Source organism: Thamnophis sirtalis, unplaced genomic scaffold, assembly GCF_051295495.1.
Source record: "Thamnophis sirtalis isolate CommonGarterSnake01/CBP01778 unplaced genomic scaffold, rThaSir2_p1.2 scaffold_3, whole genome shotgun sequence".
Lineage (NCBI taxonomy): Eukaryota > Metazoa > Chordata > Lepidosauria > Squamata > Natricidae > Thamnophis > Thamnophis sirtalis.
The window spans coordinates 36,564,947-36,590,349 of record NW_028261383.1 but is presented as its reverse complement, the minus strand read 5'-3'; the positions used below and the strand labels follow the sequence as shown (position 1 = coordinate 36,590,349).

General features: G+C 44.7%; 1 protein-coding gene across 1 annotated transcript in view; it reads right to left on the bottom strand.

The window, feature by feature from the left end:
• IL17RE (interleukin 17 receptor E) overlaps nt 1–25,403 on the bottom strand; it is a 43,245-nt gene that overhangs the window by 9,501 nt on the left and 8,341 nt on the right. The window contains exons 3-13 of the mRNA XM_087708691.1: nt 23,446–23,601; nt 19,576–19,679; nt 15,246–15,369; nt 13,271–13,419; nt 11,555–11,623; nt 10,061–10,127; nt 7,119–7,303; nt 5,919–5,975; nt 3,616–3,663; nt 1,425–1,470; nt 171–322 (exon numbers count right to left, since the gene is read on the bottom strand). Coding sequence (XP_087564817.1) covers nt 171–322; nt 1,425–1,470; nt 3,616–3,663; nt 5,919–5,975; nt 7,119–7,303; nt 10,061–10,127; nt 11,555–11,623; nt 13,271–13,419; nt 15,246–15,369; nt 19,576–19,679; nt 23,446–23,601 — 1,157 coding nt within the window. The remainder of the gene's footprint in view (nt 1–170; nt 323–1,424; nt 1,471–3,615; nt 3,664–5,918; nt 5,976–7,118; nt 7,304–10,060; nt 10,128–11,554; nt 11,624–13,270; nt 13,420–15,245; nt 15,370–19,575; nt 19,680–23,445; nt 23,602–25,403) is intronic.

Here is a 25,403-nt window from a genome sequence, read left to right as displayed (position 1 = left end):
GCAAAACATAACCTTGAATTAAATCCTGGATACATTCCTCGGCAACCTCGTCCAGGTCAAATACAACATACAGTACATCATTTCTTAGGCTTCCCTCACTCAACAGTCACGATTGAGTTATTTCTGGAAACTATCCCAAATTCCTCCTCTTGAGACCGGGAGCCACTTACATGGGAGATGGTATAGACAGGGGGTTCAGGTTGGCACTGGCTTGAAGATCCTGGCTGGCATAAGGCGGAACTAAAGGAAGCCGGTGTGCGAGAATGGAAGTTTAAGTGAAGTTGCAGAAATTTCACACTGAGAGACACATTCCAGGTAGTATCTAAGAAAGAAAAAACAAAGTCAGCTGTGTTCATTCTTCAGCCAATGCTCTATTATTTCTAATCTTTTGAGGAGAAATATGTTACCGTATATATGATAATTGTACTAACAATAAGTATGAGCCACGGTGGTGCAGTGGTTAGAGTGCAGTATTGCAGGCTACTTCTGCTGACTGCTGGCTGATGCAATTTGGCAGTTCGAATCTCACCAGGCTCAAGGTTAACTCAGACTTCCATCCTTTGGAGGTGGGTAAAATGAGGACACAGGTTGTTGGGGGCAATGGGCTGACTCTGTAAAGCACTTAGAGAGAGCTGTAAAGCACTGTGAAGCGGTATATCAGTCTAAGTGCTATTGCTATTGAGGTCATTCACAAATTCATTCTGGTTAAATAAAAATTGTCTCTGTTAACTATTGCAAAACGTTACTTAGGAGTAAACTCTTCGAGTTGCTCTAGGCCCGTGAAGGCGAACCTATGGCATGCATGCCAGAGGTGGCACGTAGAGCTCTCTCTGTGGGCACGCGAGTGGTCGCCAGCTGCTCTACTGGATTTCAGCACATTGGGCTTCGCAGGTGTTGGAGCACTGGATAAATTCCTGAAAAATGGCTGGAAAAACTGCCTGAAAAACGCCCCCAAAACAGACCATTTTTTCATGGCACTTTCAGGGCATTTTTGGGGCATTTTTCAGGCCAAGAACGGCCCCAAAAACAGGCATGTGCATGCCGGCCAGATGGTCTTCGGGTTTCTGGCGCTTCAGGGCACTCGGTGGCAAAAAGGTTCCCCATCACTGCTCTACTCTAGGCATTTGCAAAGGAAACTTGAATGATCGGACCACAGACTAGAGATAATCAAAGAGAATCCAGACAGTCGCAGGGTACAAAACAATGGTTTGTTTCCCTGTAGGGATCATAAAAGTTCATTAGTACCAATGGTGATGATATGAGGTGATTCAGAAGAAGAGTACAAAGAGGTCGACATTCCTGAATGAGGGGCTTGGTATTCTAATAAACTCATTCAATTCAACAGGGTAGAGATTAATCATAAATCCCCCGGTCTCCCCATGAAACAAAAATGGAGGTTCACATTGTAACTTAAGTAGACTTACGTGTCTGGTGTGGGCACTGAGTGTGGCTGGTGTTCATGTAAGAAAACTAAAAAAAAAAAAGATAAATTGTTGGGTTATGACTCATCATATAAAACCTTGCAGTTAATACTTATGCAGATTTAATACTTAAGAATATTTAAGTCCCCCTACCCCCCAGTTAACCTTGTACCTTTCTTCATTAAACATTTGTCATACAATCTAGAATGCGGAACTGCCCTAAATCAAAGGACTGAGCAATACTAAATCTTTTAATTATTGCCTCCAGGCTGAAGTCTGACTATCTAACTTGATTTTAATGACTTCCAGAAATAAAAAATTGGGGGGGGGGGAGATCTGCAATTCAACCAAGAATAATAAAATTCTTTTAAAAATTAAACTTTGCCAAAATCTCATTAGGTCTCCTGTATTTTAGCGTAAGCTTGCGTGGCATCTTGTACAAGATCAAAAAGATCGTATGTGATTTGCCATCATTTCTATTGTGAGCCAATAGGGGAAGTCATAGAGATGCAGGCAGAGCAGAGATACCTTGCAGATACCACATTAGCAAACCCGACATTAGATAGAACAATTAACACTTGAAGTTTTAAAACAACCATTTGCCTGAAATGGGCTAGGGCACAAGTGTCCAACTTGCCATGTCACATTGCTGTCACGTGATGTTTCGCGACGTTTCCCCCCTTCACCGAGCTTGGGTGGGCATAGCCTGTGCATGATGCATTCAGGCTGCGGGCTGCCAGTTTGCCAACCCCTGTTCTAGAGTTTCCTGCCTAAGCAGGGGGTTGGACTTGAAGACCACCAAAGTCTCTTCCAATTCTGATTCTATTTTTATTCTGATTCTATTCTATTCTAATTCTATTCTATTCTATTCTATTCTAATTTATTCTATTCAATTCCAATTCTATTCTAATTTATTCTATTCTATTCAATCCTATCCTAATTCTATTCTATTCTAGTTCTATTCTATTGTATACCAAAGTCTCTTCCAATTCTGATTCTATTCTGATTCTGATTCTATTCTATTCTATTCTATTCTATTCTATTCTAATTCTATTCCATTCCATTCCATTCCATTCTAATTCTCTTCTCTTCTAATTCTATCCTATCCCATCCCATCGCATCCCATCCTACTCTAATGCTATTCTATTCTATTCCAATTCTATTCTATTCTATCCTATTCTAATTCCGTTCTGTTCTATTCTATTCTATTCTTCATTTGTAATCCTGCAGACATAGCCTAGATTAACTCATCTAGAGCTACTATATCTTCATCTTCTAACATTACTTGAGATATTCCACAGAATTTTAAGAACACGTGCATCTTATATGCTGCTAATGCCTCTTTCCTTGAAGAAATTTTGCATGCTTTTTTTAAATTCTGGTTTATTTAAAAGACTTATAGGACCACCATATTATACAACATACAATCTTATACAATATAATCCTGGGTAGCTACAACAGTCAGATTACTATAATGTAAATGTATGAAAAATACATTTTAAAAGATGTTTTAATGACTGTTTGCTGGGTGTCAAAGACTTACAAAGAAGTAGTTTGGACTGAGTAATTTTCCTTTGGAATGGCGCACTTTGCTCTAGAGGTGATCCTCAATTTACAGCCATAATAGAGTCTGCCCGTCACAATGTTAAGTCGCGACTGACCCCATTTTATAACCATTTTGCAGTGATCATTATATGATTCACTATGGACTGTTTTTCCCCCAAAAAATGGAAGTAAATGTCTTTTTTGTGGGGGGACGGGACAAAACTCTCATAAAATGTGGCCACGTGACTCTGAGATCTTGCAAACAGCTGTAAATGCAGGCCAGTTGCCAAGTACCCAAGATATGGGCACATGATCATGGTGAGAAGGGTCACCTTGGAACTTTGGATCCGGTAAGTCCTCCACAAGGAAGTTCACCATCACTTCAAACGGTTACTAAGGAACTAGTCGTAAGTCGAGGACTCCCCCTATATATATGCATCTTAGCTGTGTACTTTCATAACAATACAGATACAATCTACTTCAACTAACCTCTAAACTAAATAAAATTCATGGCTTTCACTGCACGCTTGTACCTTCAAAATTCAGGTAGTTTCATTAGGCTTGTAATAGATCTCAGTAATTCAGTTCTTAAGAGGCAACTATCTCGTAAGGACACGATGGGTGTCTGTGTGTAGGTGTTATCTCTTACCTTGAAGCAGAGCTGTGGATTCACATCTACGCTTTCAATGCTGTATGCCTAGAGTAAGAACTACATGTTAGGACAATGGAAGGGAGCATCTCTCTCTGTGTGTCTCTTTCTCTCTCAAAACCCAAGATAGCCTTTGTGCCTCAAAATAACCCTGGTAAAAACAATCAGCAAGTCTTCCTATTATTATATTTACAAGGACTAATAGGAATAGGGACCATGCTGCCTCCAGATATTATTGTGTGCCGTGGTGGCGCAGTGGTTAGAGGGCAGTACTGCAGCCTACTTCTGCTGACTGCTGGCTGACTGCAATTTGGCAGTACAGATCCCACCAGGATCAAGGTTGATTCAACCTTCCATCCTTCCGAGGTGGGTAAAATGAGGACCCAGATTGTTGAGGGCAATAGGCTGATTCTGTAAACTGCTTAGAGAGGCCTGTAAAAGCCCAATGAAGCAGTATATGTTTATTGCTATTTTTTTTAAAAAGGAGGGTCTGGTTGCATTTTGTCCAACTTGTTCAAAATATAGCAGGTCTAGGAATTATTAGTGTGCTGGAGTTTATTTACATTAGCGGTCCCCAACTTTTCCAGATTGACAGCCCGGCCCGGCACAAGGGAGAGGGAATGGCATGTGGGGGGGGGGTAGGTGCACGCGTGCACACACGCAGCTTTATTGGTGCTAGTAGAAGGCGCACACACCCTCCACTCACACGAATGGGGCTTCATGCGTAAGGGGTGGGCACTTGTGTTCGCATGCGAAGCTCCAATTGGGCATTTGGAAAGCACTTGCACTCATGCACCAAGCTCCGCTTGCACGAGCGGACGGTGCTTAAGCAGGGGATGTTTGTGCTCCTGCCTGAAGCTCCACTCGCGCAAGCGGAGAGTCCTCCCGAGCAAAAGTTCCATTGGCATAAATGGAGCTTTAGGCCCAAGCGCCCTCTGCTTGTGCGGGTGGAGTCTTGCATATGAATGCAAGGGTTTGCCACTCACACAACTGGAGCTTCACATATGTGCTTTCCTGCCGCTTGTGGGAGTGGAACTTCGCGCACGCACATGCCCATCGCTCGTTTCGAACAGGCCGTGGTAGTGAGAGGCGGCCTAGGGGTTTGGGGACCCCTGATCTACATGGCACCTGTGCTACAAGAGCTGCATTTGGTACTGGCTATCTCTTGGGTGCAATTTAAAATGCTGGTTGTTACTTTTGAAGCCTTTATGTATGCTCAGGCCTGGTATCTCCAAAACTGCTTGCTCTGAGCAAATCTACCTCGCCAGCGAGATTAGAAAGAGAAAAGGCCTGCTTTTGAAGGAAGGTGATCATCAGGGATTTGGTGCACAAGACTCAGGGAAGCTCTTGTGGAACAGGCTTCCCCCACATATATTCCTCCCTCTTCCTCTGCTTCCACGTGAAGGAAATTAGCACCCACCCTTCTACTTAGAAAAATGAAATATCCTAGGAAATATTAAAAAGGTCGAATATTATACTAATCTGAATGAGAAATGGAGAAACGTGTTTTTAGGCAGAAAACAGACTCACTCTTAATAGCCCCCACCCCCCAACCTTTGTCAATGGGCCATTAAGGCCTGAGTCAGTCTATTCTACATAACAAAGTTCAACCCCCTTCAGGCAGAGCCATTTCATTGCCCTTTCATTGCACCACCCACCAGGTTTCAACCAAACATAGCACACAGACAACTTACAAAGCTGGCTATGACCTCTGACAGCAACCAATCAGGATACTCTTCCTGTGCCCCAGGAAGTTCAAAGCCCAGAGAGGGCAGGGACTCTCAGCATCTCTTCCCTTTTTCACCCAGGAGCTCCAAGGCACGTGATCCTGTCCACCATTAAACCATCTTTCCCAGCAGCCTCCATGTTTCCAAGAGCCAAGGTGGCGCAGTGGTTAAATGCAGCACTGCAGGCTACTGCTAGATCAGCAGTTCAGCGGTTCAAATCTCACCGGCTCAGGGTTGACTCAGCCTTCCATCCTTCCGAGGTGGGTAAAATGAGGACCCAGATTGTTGGGGGCAATATGCTGACTCTCTGTAAACCGCTTAGAGAGGCCTGAAAGGCCTATGAAGCGGTATATAAGTCTACTGCTATTGCTATTGCTATTCCAGTGTATTTTCCCCCACTTGGAACTGAACCCAGATGGACATTTCTTCCAACAATTGGAACAGGTCTTTATTTTAAACCCTCTATTGGAGATTGGCCAAAAGGCTGATTTTGCCGCAAGTTCTCCAGGCACTACGAACTGATTAGATGGGAACATGATTGTGATTAGCTTTGGGGTTTTTTAAAACCTTACTTACTGCAACAGGAATTGTAAGGCTCTCAATGTCTTCAAACTCGAATGGCATAGAAGAAGCCTGAATAAATAAATAAAACAAGGCAATGAATTCCAGAGGTACAATGTCCAAACATCCCAGAATGATCTTTCCCCCACTTGCTTCTCGCTCATTTCCTCAGCTAGCATGGCAGGCTGGGAGAGGCTCTCTTGTAAACTGCCTGATAAGGACATTCCCTTAACAAACACCATTCGGCTTTCCGCCTTTCCCTTCCATCTGTTCAGGAGATGGAGTGTGGACGCCTAAGGCCTCCACTAAGGGAGTAGGTTCCTAGAATCCCTTGGCCTTCGTTTTGGTATTTGGTATTTGGTATTTAAGTTTATTTATATGCCGCCCTTTTCCCTGGGGGGACTCAGGGCGGCTTACAACTTAAAAAGGGGGGGGGGAACAAACTTTTAACATATAGAACAAACATCATTAAAACACAACATTCATACCATTCGGGCGGGTTGCAATCTTTAGCCCCAGGCCTGACAGGAAAGCCAGTTTTTAAGGGCTGTGCGGAAGGTCTGGAGGGTGGTGAGGGTACGGATCTCCACGGGGAGATCATTCCATAGGGTCGGAGCTGCCACCGAGAAGGCTCTCCTCCGCGTGGTTGCCAGTCGACATTGACCGGCGGATGGAACTCGGAGGAGGCCTAATCGGTGAGATCTAATTGGTCGAATGGAGGTGATTGGCAGTAGGCGGTCTCTCAAGTACCCAGATCCACTACCATGGAGGGCTTTATGGGTGGCAAGTAGCACCTTGAAGCGTATCCGGAGATCGACAGGTAGCCAGTGCAGCTCGCGGAGGATAGGTGTTACGTGGGTGAAGCGAGGTGCACCCACAATCGCTCGCGCGGCCGCATTCTGGACTAGCTCAAGTCGCCGAATACTCCTCAAGGGCAGCCCCATGTAGAGCACATTGCAGTACTCCAGCCTAGAGGTCACAAGGGCACGAGTGACTGTTGTGAGAGCCTCCCGGTTCAGGTAGGGGCGCAACTGGTGCACCAGGCGAACCTGGGCAAATGCCCCCCTGGTCACAGCTGACAAATGGTGTTCGAAAGTCAGCTGTGGGTCCAGGAGGACTCCCAAGTTGCGGACCCTGTTTTGCTACCGGGCTGCATTTCCTCAAGTCACAAAAACCTTGTTCTTCTCAATCCTATTCAGGGTGACCTCCACGTACCTTCATCTGGTTGACTGTGGAATTGGGGATATCTTGGCAGGTTGCCTCTGGAGCAGAATTTTCCTTCCAGCAAAGTGAGGCGGTGGGGTAAAAGAAGCAGCGGGCACTCAAAGCTATGGCCATTTCAGTTTTGCCACTGGAACTGAAGTCATGAAAGTACGAGGAGGACCAGAGATCTGCAGCATCTATCAAAATAAATAAGGAATATGAATGAATGAATGAATGAATGAATTAATGCTATTTGTATGCTACCCAGAGCTGCTCTTTCAGGAAAATAGGTAATCTCTAAATATGATAGATAAATACTGTGTTTCCACAAAAGTAAGACAGGGTCTTATTTTCTTTTGACCCTCTGAAATAAACCTTATTTTTGGGGAGGTCTTATTATTTTTGCTAGAGCCGAGGTGGCGCAGTGGTTAAATGCAGCACTGCAGGCTACTTCAGCCGACTGCAGTTCTGCAGTTCGGCTGTTCAAATCTCACCGGCTCAAGGTTGACTCAGCCTTCCATCCTTCTGAGGTGGGTAAAATGAGGACCCGGATTGTTGTTGGGGGCAATATGCTGACTCTGTAAACCGCTTAGAGAGGGCTGAAAGCCCTATGAAGCGGTATATAAGTATAACTGCTATTTTTGAGGTACAGGAGGTGGCGAGTGTGGTTCATGGCTGCTGCTGTGTTGCAATATTTTTGGGGAGGGCTTATTTTAGCGCATGCGCCCCAAAGCCCGATTGGGCTTATTATCTGGGGAGGTCTTATTTTGGGGAAAACAGGGTGTGATGAATGAATGAATGAATGAATGAATGAATGAATGAGTGAATGAGTGAATGAATGAAGCATTTATAAACATATACTAGTTTCTCACAGTTTTTCAATCCCTCCTTTGTCTTTTGACACTATGACATTAATATTGTATAGTATTTCCCTAGTGTTTATTTTGTTAGGAGAAACAGTCTTTTTCCAGGAACCCCAGACAAACACTCTGTTTTGTTTAGAAATACTCTTTTCTGTATCCTATCTGAATTGTCTATAGTAATCAGTTTGATCTCTCATAAAATATAACCTAAATTGCAAAGGCAAATATGAATTTGAGAAATGGATGTAGGATTAAACAAAAACTGCAAACACCTATTGAAAATAAATATTGGTTTCTACCATTGCATTTCCTACCTATAGGTAACCCAGCTGACTAGGTACTTTGTTATCTCAGGTAAAAATACATACGGAAGAGAAAATGAACCTTTCTTCCTTCCTTCCTTCCTTCCTTCCTTCCTTCCTTCCTTCCTTCCTTCCTTCCTTCCTTCCTTCCATTCATCCATCCCCTTTTGACATGTTATACGTAAGGTAGATCACAAAATAAATAAGTAAAATACTAGAGATCCCCAGAAAAATTAAAATATTTCAACATATTTGAAATAGTTCTAATGATTAACTTTAAAACAACAGTGAGTTGACACAGAGAATGTAATTCATCCAAGAAACGCAGATTGAAATTATGCAAAGTTACCCAGTTTTATCTTCATAAAAGTCCCATGTATTCAGTTGGATTTAAAGAGAACAGCTAAACTTCCACATGTATAATTGCTACAATTTTGTTAAATATAAACTGGCTGGGTTCACAAATCTCAGAAAGTCTAAACCAAATAAACCATGTTAAGGCTGATGTTTGAACCTGGCCAATGACAGTCAACTAATCATTGATTAGCCAAAGAATTCTGCAAACATTTGCTGAGCACAACTTGGAAATCATTGTTTCGAACACCACAACCCTCTGTCTTTTGATTGATGAATCAAATAAGCACCTGTCCCTTTAGCAGAATGAAAAGAAACATTTTCAGACAACATATGTATTCATTAAGCAAGCTAGAGATTCAGTATGACTGAATGATCAGGCAATGATCTGGGAGAGTTTAGTATTATCTGTTATATATAGTACATTTTTTTGTTTATGTGTTTTTGGTTTGTGTGTGTGTGTGTGTTTGTGTGTGTGTGTGTCAGTGTGCGTGCCTTGACATCATTCTTGACTCCAGGCAGCTTCTTCAACAAATCTATGATGTTTTCTTGGCAATAATTTCAGAACTTCATTTTACTTCTTTGTTGTTCAGAGAAGGTGACCGACCCAGGGTCACCAGGTTGAGTTCATTAAGATTTTATTAGGCAAGACTAGAACTTACCCTCTCCCAGCTTCTTGCCTAGTGCCTTAAACTACTATTCTAAACTATTTCTTTATGTAATAATTAGCTGATGAATATTTTATACCAATAAGATAAACAAGGTCTGAGCAACAAGGTACGGGTATAAAGATGAGGTTAATAAAAATACAAAATAAAAACCTGTTCACCATATTGATCATTCCTATTATCTTCCTGGATACATTCCGGATTACTAGTTTCCTGCTATCACATCAGTCTGTTTTTTGCCTCCAAATTAACTAACAGGCTTTATGAGTAGAGAAGTAAAAAATGGCAGGGCTCTGAAGGCCCCCAAGGTATGGGCATGAACTATGAACACTTAGAGATAATGCACATATACCCACCATTGAAAAGAAACAATACAAAAGCTAAGAAGGAAACAAAAATACTCTCTTCAGTAGCTGACATGCAGATAAGCAGGAATTAACACCAGACAAAAATCAAGCAGACAAACATTCAAGTAGAAAACAATACTCTGATCAAGGAAAATATCACATCCCCATCAACAATGGCAGGGTAAGCTATTGTATATAACCAGGGAGCAAATCCCACACTCCCTAGCACTGATGATGTTACCTAGTTGGGTAATGAAATGCCCGCAGGCAAACAGCCAAGCTCAGAGCACGAAGAATTCCGCAGTATGAGCATCAGATATTTGCCATTTGTGAGCCACTGACTCTTCCCGTAACCTATGAAATCCCAACTCCCGATCAACCAGTTAATTAAAAAAAACAAACATTATCATCAGAACTCACAGGCTTTTGGCTGATCCTGGAAAGGACACACAATCTTGCGGATACTGTCTCTGTGGTTATATGATGCCTGCAAAAAAAGAAGCTAAATCAAAAAGATACTAGTTGACTGCATCCCATCCTTGGCCCAGTGGTTGGCCTCAGGTGGGGCCAAGGACAGAAATTGCCAAGAGCCCCTGAAATAATGTCTTGTCACCTTCTGTATAGATCAGCAGAGGCATTTATGTTTGTATTCCATCCTTTAGTTGTATGGCCTGCAGAATCACTTTTTTATGAAACGAGCAGCTATATAAATTTCATGAATGAATACATACAGGGGTGGGTTTCTCGCCCCGTTCCAACCGGTTCGGTTGGAACGAGGCCAGCGGCGTCCTCGCGCACGTGTGCAGCGTCCTCACGCACGCATGCGGCATCCTCGCGCACGCGTGCGGCACACGCATGCGTACTAGCATCTGCGCGATGCTCCAGCTGCTCCTGGAGGATCGCACAGGCGCTGTATGCGTTCTGCGCATGCGTGGAAGCGCAGAATTCGTAAAAACCGGGTAAGGAGCCGGCGCGGGTGTGCGGGCGCGTGCGGGCGCGGGGGGGGGCTTCGCCGTTCCCGGAAGTTACTTACTTCCGGGTTCGGCGACCAACCGGATCGCAGGGACCGGTGCGAACCGGTTGAAACCCACCCCTGAATACATATATATATAAGAATTCTTCCCTGGCTTCAGCTGATAAGGAGGAGGACCTGTGGCTTAATGGCTAAGACGTCTGCCTAAGATATAATTCAGCCCAGGTTCAATCCCAGTAAGGGTATGGCTAGCTGATGAGAGCTAAATAGCTTAAAATAGATCTATACTAGTCTCCCTTTATTTATTTATCAGCACAAATACAACACACACACACACACACACATATATTTATACACACACACACACTTGTGTGTGTGTACGTGTGTGTGTACGTGTGTGTGTACGTGTGTGTGTGTGTGTGTGTGTGTGTGTGTGTGTGTGTGTGTATGTACCAGCAGAAACTCTGAAATGCCTAGAGCAATTTCAACCAAACTTGGTACACAGATGACTTACTTTCTGGAAACAAATACTGTACAGGTTAGCCACCCCTAAAAACCCTCAGGGTGTGTGTTCTGTTAAGATACAGCCTGTTGTGCCGTAAAATGGCTTCTATTGTACTGCCGTAAAATGGCTTCTACTGTACTGTGCAGTGGAGTTGCCATGGTAATGGCTTCCCAGTACTCCACAAGGGGGTTCCCTCTGGTAAGGGAGAAAATCCAACATTAGAAATTATGTTTGGTCCGGATATTTTCCTCCTATGAATAAATACTCGGACAAAGTCGGGTTATCGGCTAGTAAATCAATAAAAATATACAAAGGAATGTAATGAAATCTGTCAAGAGATGGAATTTTGTAGGGTTCTTTAATCCCTCTCTCCAAATTTTGCATCGTCCCACTTCAAAAAAACCTCACTCAGAACCTCTTGAGGTATTGCACACACCTCTATGCACAGACAAGGAAGAAGGTACTCATACTTCAGCACTACAGGGCGATGTTTGGAAACCTGTACCTGGCAGGTAAAAAGAAGACAAGCCATTAAAAAAACAAATAAGCAAAATCCAACACTGAGTGTCACAAGAGCCATCAATGACAACCAAAGAAAAGCAAAATAAACTGAACATTAAAAATAATAAAAGTGCCTCGGAACAAATTCAGAGTTCCCGAATTTATTTTCACCACCACATCTGAACTATTACAGATGGTCTTTTGACTTACAACCATAACTGAACCCAAACTTTCCGTGGCTAAGTGAGACAGTTATTAAGTGAGTTTTGCCTCATTTTACGACCTTTATTGCCAGTTGTTCAGTGAATCACTGCAGTTGTTAAGTTAGTAATCCGGTTATTAAGTGAATCTGGATTCCCCATTTACTTTGCTTATCAGAAAGTTGCAAAAGGGGATCACATGACTCCGGGGCACTGCACCCGTCATAAATATGAGCCAGTTGCCAAGTGTCTGGATTTTCATCACATGACTGTGGGGATGTTCCAACGGTCATGTGAAAAATGGTCGTAAGTCACTTTTTTCAGTGCCACTGTAACATGGAAAAGTTATTGTAAGTTGAAGACTACCTGTAATACAATTTAATGGATTCATAGTTTAATCATTTTTTTCTATGTATTTGTGGGGGGAAAAACAGGGAGGAAACTAGCCATTGATTGGCCATTCCTAGATGTTGCAGTGGGAAAAAGCTTGGAGAGCAAGGATGAAAGGAACATCCTAAGCCAGTGATGGCTAACCTTTTCGTCGCTGTGTGCTGAAAGCGCACGTGCACGCACCCATAATGCAATACACATCTGTCCCCCTGCGCACTGTGCCTCCTGAATATGCGCCCTACCCATGTGCATACACACGTGACCCCCCTTGTGCTTCCCCCCTGGTCATCCCACCCGTGCATATGCACGTGACCCCCCCTGTGCTTCCCCCCTGCACATGCACACATGCCCCCCTTGTGCACCCCATCTCTGCGCATACACATGGGATCCCCCTGTGCTCCCCCACCCACCCTGCACATGTGCACCCAGCCCCCCATGTGTGCCCCACCTCTGCGCATATGCACATGACCCCCCTGTGCTCCCCCCATCCATCTTACACATTCACACATGTCCCCATGTGCGCCCCACCCTTCCGCAAACGCATGTGACTCCCCTGTGCTCCCCCTACCCACCCTGCACATGCGACATGACCCCTGTGCATACACACTTGACTCCCCATATGCCCATGCCCCTGCACATGTGCATGTGACCCCCCATGCTCCCCCCCACACATGCACATGTGACTCCCCACATGCGCCCCACCCTGCGTGCATGTGGGCACACTCAAAAACCAGCTGACCGACGAGGGTCACATGCACATGCACAGTGGAATTGAGCTGATATGGGGTGATGGCTAACGTGCCCGCAGAGTGCGCTCTGCATGCCACCTGTGGCACGCGTGCCATAGGCTTGCCATCACGGCCCTAAGCTGTCCTTTTGTATTCCTGATGCCAAAAAGAGAAAGGTTTGTTTCCCACAATGCTTCCAACGTTTACTTGTGCCAACATTGCTTGTTTTTGCAATGCACTTGGCCTCAGTTTCTCTTTGTTCTCAACCCCCCCCCCCCCACCATCCATGGGTGTTTTCCACATTAGTTTTTTTTTTCACCTTTATGAACCTACCTGCTGATGGAAAGATTTGTTCAGTTCTGTGCATTCCCACTTCAGCTTGTGACACAGGCGTGCAGTGATGGCCTTGAGAGAAGACACCTCAATAGCCCTGGAAGCTGGTATCCATTTATACTGGAACTCAGGCCCAGAAGGACGGGGAGCTGGGTAGAAAATGAAGTCTCATCATATGACAAGTTCCTTTATAGCAGGAGTGTCAAACTCAAGTCCCGTTGGCCGGATCCGGCCCGCAATGTGGCCGGATCCGGCCTGTGGGGCCATCCTGGAAAATGTAAGGGGCCGACCTGCGTCACTTTGGCTCAGTCTATCCAACGCGAAGAGGAAACATGCCAGCAGTTTGGGGACTGGCGTCAAGCTGCCACACCCACTTGGTCACATCCAGTGATTGGTGTCAAGCTGGCCATGCCTACCACCACCACCCCAAGGTCAACCACAGCCCTGATGCGGCTCTCATTGAAATTGCGTTTTGACACCCCTGCTTTATATCAACAGTCTCTCCTGTAATTATATTGTTTCATTTATTTTTCTGGTTTCCTGTGCAAAATTGTCTTTTGCTGTCAAGACACTATAACCACACAGCCTACGTGGCCCGGCAGACTAGTTTATTCCCCAGGGCATGACTTCATGGCAATCGCTGCACAGCTATTCCTTGACTTACAACTGAACCTCAAATTTCCAATGCTAAGCAAAGAAGTTGTTAGTGAGTCTTATGGTCTCTTCGGCAAAGTTGTCAAATAAATCAATGCAGTTGTTAAGGGAATTATGCGGTCATTAAGCCAATCTGGCTTCTCCGCCCCCTCTCCCCCCAACTTTGCCATGGCCTGTTTGAAACTAGGCTGCGTGAGCGATGGGCAGGGGTGGGCTGCTGGGGATTCACAGGGCTTCAGGAGAACCTCTAGCTAAGATTCGGAGAACCCCCAAATCCTACTCCTGGCAGGCCCCGCCCACCCCCAGCCACCCCACTCCTCCCAGGAGTCCCCACGTTGCCCATTTTGGATGCAGCCAAGTACGGCCTGTGTGGAGGCTCAGGGAGGTTGAAAAACAGGTCTACCAGAAGTCTGGAAACGGGCCCGTTTCTGACCTCCAGAAGGCCTCTGGAGCCTGGGGAGGCCGTTTTTGCCTTCCTAGAGGTGAAAAAGGAAAGCCTCCAGAGCCTGGGGAGGGCAAAAACACACACACACACCCTGCCATAGTGCAGGAGGCTGACTGGGTCACGCCCACCATGGCCACGCCCACCCAGCAACCAGGCAGAGAACCCCTTGCTAAATCTTTTGAAGCCCACCCCTGGCGATGGGCATAGGTCAGTTGTTTCAATGCCATTATAATTTGAACAGTCACTAAACGAAGACTCCCTGTGTTTTGTTATCGGCCCATGCCAGAGGGAGCTCAAAGATGGCTGGAACTGGTGTTTTCCCATGACCCGACAAATGCGCGCACGACAAAACCACGCCGACAAAACCGCGCCCACAAAAGGGCGATTTCAGTTAAGGTAAGGGTTAGGTTCAGGATTAGGTTTAGGGATTTCAGTTAAGGTAAGGGTTAGGTTTAGGGTTAGGTTTAGGGTTAGGGTTAGGGTTAGGGTTAGGTTTGGGGTTAGGTTTAGGGTTAGGGTTAGGTTTAGGGTTAGGTTTAGGGTTAGGTTTAGAACTCGCGGTTATTACTTGTTTGTTGAAGGTGCACTTTTGTCGGCACGCTGTTGTCGGCGTGCTTCTGCGCTCATTTGTCGGCGTGATTTAGAACTCGCGGTTTTGTCGAGCGCGCATTTGTCGGTGAACCCTGTTTTCCCTCTTATCCCAGTTTAAAACTTTCCAACAATCCCCTGGCCATTTCCCTTCTTCCCTCACTAAATATTCAGCAACTGAGGTTTTTGATGTCCAGCAAAAGTAGTTTGGAGTTTTTCTAAATATACATTCGAAGGTCCTTTAGCATGAGGTGATGCAAGTTTATGTGCCCTATAAAGGTGTCTTACCTGGTCGCCTAGTACGGAGTGTATAGCTCTGGCTGAGGTTTAGCTTCCTGGAATGAATGGTCTTCACTGAGACATGTACCTGCTCACCACTGGTCACCTGGAAGCCGCCAAACTCCACCTGCCACTGGAAAAACAATGCTGGGGGGTCAGAAATGTTCCTTTCATTATTCCCAGCGTGTGAATCACGATGGATCTTCCCAAGCCTCCAAGGTAGGGCAGACTAGACAGCCAAACTCATGCAAACCCATATTAATTTTCTTATAAGCATATGGTTACGTAATTGGCCAAGTCTGAAGGTTTTTGCTTTGAAGACATTTCGCTTCACATCCTTCTTGGATGAGAGGTGAAACGTCTTCAAAGAAAAACCAGGAAGTCCAGTTGCCTCTTGCAAAAATGCACCTTTCGGACAACCATGACCTGGATGGCTGAGGATCTCCATAGACGAGTCTGAAGATAATTTCTCCCTTCACCCCCCATTTCATTTTTGTGAGAACTAGCGCTGATTTGTCTCAAATGTTTACTCAAGTTATAGGTCTTGTCTGGATTCAAGTTGGACCATAAGAAAGTTGGACCATAAAGAAGGCTGAGTGCCAAAGAATGGAGGCCTTTGAACTGTGGTGCTGGAGAAGACTCCTGCGAGTCCCTTGGACTGCAAGGCCATCTAACTGGTCAGTCCTAGAGGAGATCAACCCTGACTGCTCTTTAGAAGGCCAGATCCTGAAGAGGAAACTCAAATGCTTTGGCCACCTAAGGAGAAGGAAGGGCTCACTGGAGAAGAGCCTCATGCTGGGAAAGATTGAGGGAAAAAGAAGAAGGAGACGACAGAGAATGAGGTGGCTGGAGGGAGTCACTGAAGCAGTAGGCGTGAGCTTAAATGGACTCCAGGGGTTGGTAGAAGACAAGAAGGCCTGGAAGAACGTTGTCCATGGGGTCGTGATGGGCCGGACACAACTTCGCAACAACAACAACAACAATCAGACTCAATCTCATTTATCTGCCCATTGTCTTAGTTGTTTGTCTTCTTCCTTTTTCTCAACATTATTCCTTTTGCCCATTACAGATCCTTGGCCTAATTCAATAACTACCACCGTTTGAATTATCTATCTGTTCATTGATTCACACTGATAAGATTTATATTCCACTTTTTCTCCCAGAACTGAAGGTGGCATTTGCTCTTTTGTGTTGGGTTGAGAGAGAGATGACAAACCATCTGATAAGCTTTTGAGGGCTGAAGATGGACTTCAGCCAATTCTCCTACAGCCTACAATGCAGCCACGCAATTGCCCAACTTCAGCTCAATGATGACTCACGAATCGCTCTTTAAAATAATGTGCTGATGATGCAGCCTTCTTCTCACCAGCCCTGTGAATCATCTGCAGCATCTATCTCTAGTGACAGGATAACTGTCTATCATCCCATCCTTATGAATCATTATCACTGAACGGTGATTATCAATTAACGCCTTCTTGCTGTACTGGGCATCTACCTGATCCATTTGGTGGGAAGGGGCTCCTCAGTTACTGTATTTTTCGGAGCATAAGACGCACCTTTTTCCCCTTAAAAAAAGGGTGAAAATCTGGGTGCATCTTATACACTGACTACAGCATTTTTTTGTTTCCCGAAACCTCGCGCCCTTTGCAAAAATGGCCGTGCATAGCCTTTAGGAGGCTTCCACAGTGCTCCTGGGGCTGGGGAGGGCAAAAAGGAGCAAAAAATGGGCTGTTTGTTGCTCGTTTGTGTGCCCCCAGCCCCTGGGAGCACGCTATAAGCCTCCTAAATGCTATCATGCCCTTTTTTTGACAAAAATCAATGCCGTTTCTGCAAAAAAGGGCCATTTTTTGTTCATTTGGGGGGGGGAAGCCCCCAGGAGCAGTCTACAATCCTACTAAAGGCTATGCATGCCCCTTTTTTTGACAAAAAGGAGCCTGTTTTCATGAAAAATGGGCCGTTTTGGGGAGGTCTGCAGAGTGCAGAAAATTTTTTAATTTGCCTCTTCAAAATCTTGATGCGTCTTATACTCCAGTGCATCTTATACTCCGAAAAATATGGTAAATAGAAAAGGACAACATCTCCTATAATAGGACTGTGCTTCATCACTGGATCTACAGGTTTACAAAGATCCAATTTAGAGGAGATTACAAGAGGCAGAAATTCACCACCTACAGTTTTCCCTGGATGTAACAAACAGAGTACTTAACTCACTGAATATCTGCCTGTTATACATATACAACTTGTATTGATACAGGCAGTCCTCAACTTACGAACACAATTGATCTCCAAACTTCTGTTGTTTGAAATGCTAGAGGGTCTCCTGCTTGAGCAGGGGTTAGACTAGAAGACCTCCAAGGTCCCTTTCCAACTCCGTTATTCTGTTATAATTAAGACAGTTGTTAAGTGAGTTTTGTCCCATTTTGCAATCTTTCTTGCCACAGTTGTTAAGTGAGACTGTAGTTGTTAAGTTAGTAACAACTAACAGCTATCTGAGTGGTTAAGTAAATCTGGCTGCCCCATTGACTTTGCTTGTCAGATCGCACAATACCTGAGTCACTGCAACTGTCGTAAATATGAGTCAGTCGCCAAGCATCCAAATTTTGATCACATGACCATGGGGATGCTGCAACAGTCATAAGTGTGAAAAACAGTCATTTTTTTCAGTGCCATTGTAACTTTGAATGGTCACTTTGAATGAACAAATGGTTGTAAAACTGAGAACTACCATATTTTTCAGAGTATAAGACGCACTGGAGTATAAGACGCACTGGAGTATAAGACGCACCAAGATTTTGAAAGGGTAAATTAAAAAAAAAGATATTGCAGACAACAGACCTCCCAAAAATGGCCCATTTTTTGCAAAAACAGGCCAGTTTTTTTTAAAGGGCATGAATAGCCTTTAGGAGGCTTGTAGAGTGCTGGGGGGGGGGGCAAAAACAAGCCAAAACTGGCCCATTTTTTGTCCAAAAAGGGCATGCATAGCCTTTAGGAGGCTGATAGAGTGCTCCTTGGGGCTAGGGGGACAAAATTGAGCAAACAGCAGCATATTTTCGCTCATTTCTGTCCTCTCCAGCCCCCAGGAGCACTCTGAAAGCCTCCCAAAGGCTCTGCACAGCCATTTTGGTGAAGGGGGCAGGGTTTTGGGAGGCCAAAAATGCTGTATACAGTGTATAAGACACACCCAGATTTTCACCCTCTTTTTTGAGGGAAAAAGGCACATCTTATACTCTGAAAAATACAGTACCTTTACATGTGCTATCCTTGGGGGCTAGATTTTTTTTTACTTATTTATTTAGAAATTTTATATTGCCGTCTACTCACACATGGTGACTCAAGGCAGTTTACAAGGACATAAAAACACCATATAAAAAGAAGAATAAAATTAATTAAGCCAAAAAACAATATATAAATATATATATAGAACTGTGTATAAAGGTGTGTAAATATAGAAGCGAAACATTATATACATATACAGGTATGATGACATAACAATGTTGATGTAATGACTGTAAGGTGTTGTAAAAGGGAAAAAAATAATTTTAAAAATCTGATAACAAAAAAAACACCATATAAAAAAGTAAAAAGAAAAAAAAGAAAAAATAACAACCCCCCACCCCCACTCCAGCAATAATACACATTCTTACCACCCATTTAATGGGTTCCATTCCACTCTGGGTTCCCCAGCCCCGCTGGCAGAGTCACGTCTTTAGCGCCTTCTGAAAGAGTGTGAGAGCGGAGGCCAGCCCAATCTCTTGGGAGGATTGTTAAGAGTTTGCAGCAATCCAACCAGCACACAAGTAGATAATTTAGCAGGATTTATGTATAAAAGAAACTTCTTTATAGGCAGTAATATAAAGCATGATGCATGTATACAATACCCATGCTGCAGAAGCCAGAACCAGAACTCGGAATCCAGAAGCACAGAATCAATAGAAGCAATATTCCCAGAAGCAATATAATACAGAGACTATATTGCAAGGACCAAGCAATTCTTATATACAAATCAGTCAAGCCAAGCCACACCCAGGCTCCGAGCCATCTGGGTCACCAAACAGTCCCCATTGGCTGACCTGTTACCATGTCTATTCCAATTCATGAACTCTTATATGCTGACAGGGATGATGTTCCAGAGAGAGGGAGCCACCACGGAGAAGGCCCTTCTTCTGGGTCCCGCCAAATTGTATCTCCTTAGGGAACGGGACCTGCAACATTCCTTGCCTCCCTACTCTAGTGGGTCAGGTAGATGTGACCGGCAAAAGACAGTCCCTCAGATAACCTGGTTCCAAGATGGGTCAATCTATAAGAGCCTTACTTATGTTTTATTATATTCTTAAGTTACCTCAGCCCCAGTATTGTTCTGATGCTCCCACGTTTTCAAGACCTGAAGCTTGCTGGAACGGTTAGAACTTGGAACGAGAAAATCCAGTTCTAAACCTTCAATACCTAAAGTCAAAACAAACAAGAAGGGAAGATGTTATATCCTAGCTTTCTCAAATAGGGTGACTCCTCTGTGTTTTATATTTATTTTGCTTGTACTTATTGGATTTATGGGTAGACCTCGACTTACAACCCCAATTGCGCCCAACATTTCTGTGGTAAGTGAGGCATTTGTTAAGTGAGTTTGGTCCCATTTTACGACCTTTCTTGCCCCAGTTGTTCAGTGAACCCCTGCAGCTGATAAGTAAGTAACCCGATTGTTAAGTGAATTGGGTTTCCCCATTGACTTCGCTTGTCAAAAGGTGATCACATGACCCTGGGACACAGCAACGGTCATAAGTATGAAGCAGTTGCCAAGCATCTGAATTTTGATCATGGGGATCCTACGAAGGTTGCAAGCGTGAAAAAAATGGCCCTAAGTCATTTTTTTCAGTGTTGTTGTAACTTCAGATCAGTGGTGGGTTCCGGCCGGTATGCCCGGGTCCGGGCGTATTGGTGACTGCTGGGAGCAGCAGCCACTGTACTGGAATGGTTCTTTGGCGGGCCCGCCCACATTCCTTACCTGTATTTGAGCCAACCGGGCCATTTGCGTACACACACACAGCGTACGGCGCCTGTGTGACGCTCCGCTGAGCAGCTGGAGCGTCACAGGGCAGTGGGTGCGCATCTGTGCACAGATGCACACAACCCACCACTGCTTTGGATGGTTACTAAATGAACTGTCATAAGTCAAAGGGTACCTGTACTACCCACTGCAAACCCAGCACTCTGCAATTGACAATAAGGCGGCCTTTTAAAAACTCACCCACAATAACAAAATAACATTGCGCAGCTATAAAATCATAAAAACGAAAAGTGAAACAAAACACACCGCCCCATCATAAGCATCGTACAGGGGCCAGCTTCCATTCAAGCAGGAGGTGTGAGGCTAGGCCAAAGCCACCCTGCTTAAAAGTGCTGAAGGCATGGAAGCAGCGTGGACCAAAGCCAGGAAACCTTCCTCAGGGAAAAGAATCAAGTCCTTCAGGGAACAAAAGGACAAGCGTTGGGCCTGAGCACATGGCAGGCCTCTCCCCAAGTCTCACCAGCAAAGGAGTTTGGGCCTCCACGGGAATCCCCCTCCCCACTCTGGGATAAAAAGAGATCCTGAAGCCTGCCCAGCCTTTGAGTTGTTTTTGGATCCCAGACTTGTTAGCTTCCATCCCTTTGGCTAGTGCCTGGTGGCCTAGTAATGGATGCTGAGTAAGTGTCTGCCTGTCTGTGTAAGAGCAAAAATACCCATGTTTCCCTGAAAATAAGACCTGGACTTATTTTGGGAGGGGCAAAATAAGCACCAGGACTTATTTTCAGGGGAGGTCTTACCCGCTTACCTTAGGACCATCGCAGCCAGGCCTCCCACACCCCAACACCCTGTTGCACTTCTGCCTGACTTCTTTTGCGGCTGCTTGTGGCCACTTGCGGCCAGGTCGGTCACACCGGTGCCACCACTCATGGCAGGAGGCCATGTGGCTTATCATGCCGGTGATGTTACTTGACGTGATTTGTTGCATGGCATCCGGCCACAAGCAGCTGCAAAAGTCAGGCACCAGTGTGTTACAGTGTGTCTGGGCATGGGAGTGCATGGCTGAGGCGGTCCTAAGGTAAGTGGATGCGGGGCATGTGGGACAGATCTACTCCCCCCATCCCCACCCTAGCTTGATTTTTATGCATGTGCCTCGCCCCACCTTGTACAATCAGATGGTAGTCAGAGTGGGCCGGGCTTAACTAGAGCTTTGGGGGGGGGGGGGGGGTAGAGCATACGTTAGGTGCAGGAGTGAAAATCAGTCTAGGGCTTCTTTTCAGGATAGATCATATTTGGGGGGGGGGGGAAACACGGTATATCAGTAAAAGTTTGCAGTTATTTTAAATTCACTGGGTCTCTGTATTTTAAAGAACCATTTGTGCCTCAGTGTTCAGTTCATTTGTGATTGAGTGTGGAAATTTTCCAGGCCCGTGAGTGTGTGAGTGAGTGACCCTAAGCTGAACCTGAGAGCACCCTTGTGTAACAGAGGCTGCTCCCCAAAAATAGGTGCTCCATTTACAAACTCTATACATTTTCAACCAGGGCGATGGGCGATGGTTCTGACATGCCCCAACCAAATCAGGTGGGTTGCTTTTTGCTGGAAAGAGGTAGTTCAATTCCATCATCAAGGAAATTACACAAACCATTTGTTTAGTGACAACGCCACCGAAACAAGTGATTTATGTCATGTAACCACCATCTATGATCTTCCTACCCTGTTTCTTTGAAAATAAGCCATCCCCAGATAATAAGCCCAATCGGGCTTTTGAGCGCATGCGCTAAAATAAGCCTTCCCCAAAAATATTGCAACATAGCAGCCACTATGAGGTAACCCCGCTCGCCATCTCCTGCAGCTCAAAAATAATAAGACCTCCCAGAAAATAAGGCCAAGCGCTTATTTCGGGGGTCGAAAAACAAACAAAACCATGTCTTATTTTTGGGGAAACATGGTAGCTGGCTTCCAACAAGCAACATTAATGGGGGAAGCTGGATTTGCTTAATAACCTTGTGATTCACTTAACAACGATCACAGGGAAAGGTCGTAAAACTAGGAGTGATACACTTCACAACTGTCTTGCTTAGCATTGGAAATTCTGTTGCCAACTGTGGTTATAAGTTGAGGACTACCTCCACAATTATGGATTTATGACATCTCTTTAACTTAACAATGGAAATACAGCGCTGTGATATTTAACATCTTAAAGGTGGGGTTTTTTTTGTCCCCATGACAAAATTTATCTACTGATTTATGAAATGTATACGCACCTAATAAGGTGACTGATCTCTATGGTCACTGACATAAGATTGGGAAACTGCTTCCTGTATTACTACGTCACAATTCTTTTCAACTTTATTGAAACAAGAAAAGGGTCATTCTTTTTCAGCATCATTTCGCTTCGTTTAATTTTCTAGCTCAGTGGGAAGAATGGATGGAGTAGTCCAGATTCCAGTTGTGTATATGGAAGACATCCAAACCTCTTCCTTTCTATCCTTCCACAGAGCATTCCAGTCCCAGGACAACTGCTGGGATTGGGCGAGATTAGAATGTGAGTTGCATCAAGGAAGTATGTTTGCGGTGTGGTTTAGCGTTGCTCGTTTTATATTCTTTTGTCAGTTGTAAGCTGCCCAGCTGGCTTTAAGATGGGCAGCTACACCGATCTTTTAAGTAAATAGGTAAAGGTAAAGTTTCCCCTGCACCTGCGTGCTAGTCGTTCCCAACTCTAGGGGGGCCTTTCTAAGCCAAAGAGCCAGCGCTGTCCGAAGATGTCTCTGTGGTCATGCGGCTGCCATGACTAAATGCCGAAGGCACATGGAACACTGTTACCTTCCCACCAAAGGTGATTCCTATTTCTCTGCTTGCATTGCTACATGTTTTTGAACTGCTAGATTGGCAGAAGCTGAGACAAGTAATGGGAGCTCACTCCATTACGCGGCACTAGGGATTTGAACCGCTGAACTGCTGACCTTTCTGGTCGACAAGCTCAGCGTCTTAGCCACTGAGCCACTGCATCCATTTTAAGTAAATACTGTAATGTAAAAATTAAATAAATATAATAATGTATTCAAGCTTTTTCCTTAGAAAGGCGTTCCCATTCCAACCTGACCTATAACCCTCCAAATGTTCTAGGAAGATTCCTCCCAAATATTGCACCCTCAACAACTTGGGCTGCTCTTCAGCAATCTTGTCCCCATCTTCAACACTTAACATACCTGTAGAGTTCAGAGCCACATAGACCTGCAGACAAGTCTGTTTTCCATTCTTGCAACATTGAGCGGTGCTTAGGAAAAGGGCTGGCAACAGCTGAGATGGGCTTTCCTGCAGCTGGTTCTGGCATTGGGAACAGAGCTTGGGTAGATTTCCCTCTCCTGTTGAAGAGAGTAAAAAGTGAGAATGGAAGGCAGAGACCAATCAATTGTTCTAATGTCAAGGATAGAGAGATAAATAGGGAGAGGAAATTAGTGGAGTCCAGAGGTGAGTTCCGACCAGTTCGCACCTATTTGGTAAAACCGGTTCGTCAAATCTACCGAACCGGTTAGAAGAGGTTCCACCAGTGGACCCGGAAGAAAGCAGGCCACACCTACAGAAGAAGTTCCAAAATTTTTCGAAACCCACCACTGGTCCTTGGATATGATTATTCTACACTATCATGCTCATATTTATAAAACTCAGTGCCTCTGTGAAAGGTAAGGATGACTACTGTGTTTGTGGTACAATCAAAACATTGCGTGTGTTGAAGTTGTTTTAACGCAAACCAAAGATGCCTTTTAAAAAACAAGTTTACATCATATTCTTATGCATGCCAGTGCCGTGTGTGAGGTAATTTAAGGTGGTTCTGACAAGTGTCGTCGGCATCTTCATATCCGGTCACATGGGCGGCAAGCCACTCCCACCCGGTCACATGGGCGGCAAGCCACTCCCACAAAGGAGGCCACACCCACAGAGTAGGTTCAAACAATTTTTGAAACCCACCACTGGTGGAGTCACAAAACAGAAGCAGATGGGCCCAGGGCAGCGTTTGTCCACAGGGACCCAAACATTCAAGATAGTGGCCTCAACCATGCAAACGACCCGTGTAAAAAAAGCTGGAGCTTTGATCATATGGTTACAGCTCTCCTGTTGACTTTTTCAACCCTCGTCTTTGTAGACATCCATGATTCACAATTAAAAAAAAAAAAACAGAATTCCAAATCAAATTTTAAAAGACAACTCCTTCAAATCAAACTTAAATCTTAGTGACTCTACGGTATTTTCTTAGCAGGAGTATGGAAGTGATTGGCCACTGCTAACTTCCAGGCAGATTTTTTTTTTTTGTTGGTTGGTTTCTTCCTAGTCTACCTTACAGGCAAAATGTTGCTTGGTGGTCTCCTATCCAGGTCCTAACCCGATCCAGGCTTGCTTAGCTCCAGATTAGGTCAAGCAGATACTGTGTACATAGGCACTACCATCTTGGTTTTTTTGGTTCTGCGCATGCACAGAAGCATTTTTAAAGTACTGTGCATGTGTACGTAGCGCACATCAAACGTGAGTGTGCAGCGCGTCCCTGAGTGAACCGGCAGTAGAAGCAGCCGGAACCCACCCCTGATTAAGATGTGGGGACTTCAACACCCAGAATTCCACAGCCAGAATGTTGAGAAACAATGAATTAAAGTATCAAGCTAGAAAGTGGGAGACGTGAGTTCTAGTCTTGCGTTACACACAAAGCCAGCCAGGTGACCTTGGTCCAGTCCCTCTTTCTCAGCCCGAGGAAGAAGGCAGCAAGGGAAATCTTGAAAACCACAGCTACCTGCCCAAGCAGCCACCAGAAATGAAAAATTGACTCAAAGGCATATATACCCACAATTTTTTAAAAATCCCATTGAGCCTCCTAGAAAAATAAACCCAAATATTTTAAAGCTATAATTAATAACTGTGTAGTAGGGAGGCCTGAATTCCAGTGCCTGATCTTGAGGCCACGTTGGGCCTCAATTCAAATTTTGAAACTGTTATCTTTCTTGGTTGCTATGTGTTTCAATCTTTGTATTTATGACGGGAATCGTTTTTTTTTTATTTTGCCCCCCAGAGTTATTTGTTGAGATGGGCAAGCCACACGGATTGAATAATGAAATAAATACATGCGCAAGCAGGCAAATTGCACTGCAAACAGGTTCTAGGGCAAAGTTTACATTAA